Source organism: Alligator sinensis, unplaced genomic scaffold (assembly GCF_000455745.1).
Source record: "Alligator sinensis unplaced genomic scaffold, ASM45574v1 scaffold280_1, whole genome shotgun sequence".
NCBI classification, from domain to species: Eukaryota; Metazoa; Chordata; order Crocodylia; family Alligatoridae; genus Alligator; species Alligator sinensis.
In genome coordinates, this window is record NW_005841835.1 from 4,595,520 (window position 1) to 4,598,296 (window position 2,777).

Below are 2,777 nucleotides of genomic sequence, written 5' to 3' on the forward strand. Positions count from 1 at the left end.
CGAGCAAGCAGCTGGGGCAGGACTGGCTGGAGGGCGGAGGGAAGGTGTTTGTGGACACAGCTGGCGGTGAAGAGAGAAAAGGAGCTCCGTGTGGGCTTTTCCCGAGGAGGAGGGGAGCCAGCTCGGGCCACTGGCCACTGAGTGCAAACAGGACTTTTGGTCTGGCCCACTTGGGCATCCTGTTAGGGCTGGGGCTGGGGGCAGCAGAATGACCCCGAACCCGTGCCCACAGTGGCAGGAGGCGTAGACAGATGCGGTTATTTTAACCAACTGGAAACCAATTACAGTCTTTTTTAAAATGTGCTCTGCCACCGAATTGGAGAAGGAGCCGGGGCTGGAGTGACAGGGGGCGGTGTATTGTGAGAGCTAATTGCTCTGCGTACAATGCGACACGTTGCAGGAAGAATCATATGTAAGACTGGGTTTATTTTTTAAAAAGAATATAAACTACCCCTCCCCGTCTTCTGATCAAACCGCCCGGTGGGGGACTAAAGGGCTAACATAACTCTAAATAGTAATCTGTTTCCGCGCCTAGCTAGTATAGGGGATTTTTCTGAAATGTCTCCCAGCATAGAAGAGGGATCTTGGACTCTGTACCTTGCCTTAGATGGACACGGAGAGACCTAGTTCAAGATGGCCTTTTGCTAGAGGCCAGTGTGTTGAGTACTCAGACACAGAGGAGGGGTTGACCAAAGGTGCCTCCTGGGACTCGCTGTGGCATTGCACGGGGTCTCCCCCCCACACACACTTTGATTGCTTGCTGGCCCCCGCACCCCCTCCCCCCCCACGGCCTATTTCTACAGTGTTCTCAGATGTACTACCCCCCCCACCTACCTTTACACAAAACGCACTTAAAACAAAGTCCCTGAAAGCCTCGCTGCTGAAAGTGTCTTTCAACATAATAGAGACGAAGAGCTTTTCGAAAGCGAGCTCTTCTCCTAGCCGGAGAGCCGCCATCCAAACCTTTGCAGCAGTGACTGAGCAGCAACTGCAAACCGAGCGTGCAGCTTGCGCCGCCCCGCAGCCCCGGGCGCTCGCGGTTCTTCCAGGCCTTCTGCGTGCGGAGCAGGGGCCGTGGGAAGAGGGATCCCGGCTACACGGTGCAGATCACACTTTTTATCCATGGTATTAGCCTCTTCGCCTTTTGTATCCTCAGCTCTGCAGTCCCCGGGGAGTTCTGTGATACACTTGTTTTTTCTGGGTTTTAAGAACGAATGCATATGTCCTAGACCTATGTATAGGCACAGATTCATACAGATATGTGAGTGTTACGCCTGAGATTTAACTTTCTGTCTGTCTGTCTGTCTGTCTCCCTCTCTCTATATATATCATTGTATATTATATAGCATGTATATGGCTCTGTGTGCCAACATTAACTGAGTGAAAATAAATTACTGTTCAAATGCGTAAGTAAATATTTCCAAAGGCTTTAGAGTGACCAACAGTGCCCAACTTGCCATGTCCCCAAAAGTCCTTTCTGAAGAAAAGTATATGTGTATATAGGTGTGTCTGTGTATAGGTGCATTTATACCCACACCCATATACGGTATGTGTGTATGTCTCTACCTGTGTATTGGGGTGGGTGTATTCCGGGCCTGGTTTGCTTGGAGGGATCAGTGGGCTCCGTACGTAGCAGGATGAGATTGCTGTTTGGTGAGGGCTCAAGAGGCACAAGACAAAGCCGATCTGCCGGCAGGTTTGCCTTTCCCGCAGCCCTTGTTACGGCAACATCTGGCGGCTGACGGGGATGGAGCTGGTCTGAAGCTCACCTGTGCAGTAACACTCTCAGTCACAGCCCTCCACTCCGAGGGGAACTAAAGCTCCTCCCGGCAGCGGCGAGGCCGCTCTAAGCCCGGCGCCCGGAGGCACACGAGAGGGAGGGAGGCAATCGGCCAGTGGTCCCTCTTTTCCCAAGTTGATCTGCTGAGGCAGGTTTCCCGGGGCGGCTGCTGGGAGCGACGTCCCTTCTCCCGGCCCCACTCGGACAAAGCTCCTCTTGGCTCGAGGGGAAGGGGCCCCTGAGAGGCTCCTCTCCGCGGGTCGGCGGGGTATGCCACACTTGCCGCCGGAGCAGCCCCTGGTCCCTCGCCCAGCTCTGGCTGTGGGTCCTGCGGAGTGTCCTTAGGAGACCTCCAGGGGGATCTACGGCAAACCGCATTGCCGCACTGGACCTCCTTCATCCGGCACAGGGGGCTGGCAGGAAGGGCCCTTACACAAGCTCGGGCCAGGCAGGTAGCGCTGGAGGAAAGGAATTCTCTTGATTCCCCGTGGGGGTGGAAACCGAGACATAATGAAAGAGGGGAGAAAAAAGACCCAACTCCGAGTCCGACCCGTCTGCGCGCAGCAGTATCCGATCCTGCCTCCGCCACCTCCCATCGAGGCCAGAGACAAGCTCTGGGGGTCTCCAGTGAGGCCAGGCTCCCGCATGATGAGACAGCTGAGCAGGTCACATGCGTATGCAAAATTGAAGTGTCCCTGTGGCCTAAGACAGCCCTCTGGCGAGCCACTGAGGATCCAGCGGATCCAGCAGCGGTCCTTAAGGAGAGGACCCTGCGGGAGGGCGCGGGGGAAGCGGGACACTGGGTGACACCGACTCTGCCCCAGCTCCCAGCAAGAGCGTGGCTGTCTCACGCTTTCCTTGCTCTCCGGGACACTCAGATGGGTTTGCCGCTTTCTCTTAACGACGTGTTAGTTGCTTTGACCGTTTTAATAACTTTGCCGCCACTTGTTCCAAGCAGCCCCTCTGGACACCAGACAGTGTCTCATTAGGGCTTTCC

The 2,777-nt window shown here is 55.3% G+C and overlaps 1 protein-coding gene across 1 annotated transcript in view; it reads right to left on the reverse strand.

Annotated features, from left to right (window-relative positions):
- The window catches only part of PAX9 (paired box 9), a 27,027-nt gene extending 26,070 nt beyond the window's left edge, over positions 1 to 957 (reverse strand). Inside the window, exon 1 of the mRNA XM_025201781.1 lies at positions 835 to 957. Coding sequence (XP_025057566.1) covers positions 835 to 957 — 123 coding nt within the window. The remainder of the gene's footprint in view (positions 1 to 834) is intronic.
- Between the last annotated feature and the right edge of the window lie 1,820 nt (positions 958 to 2,777).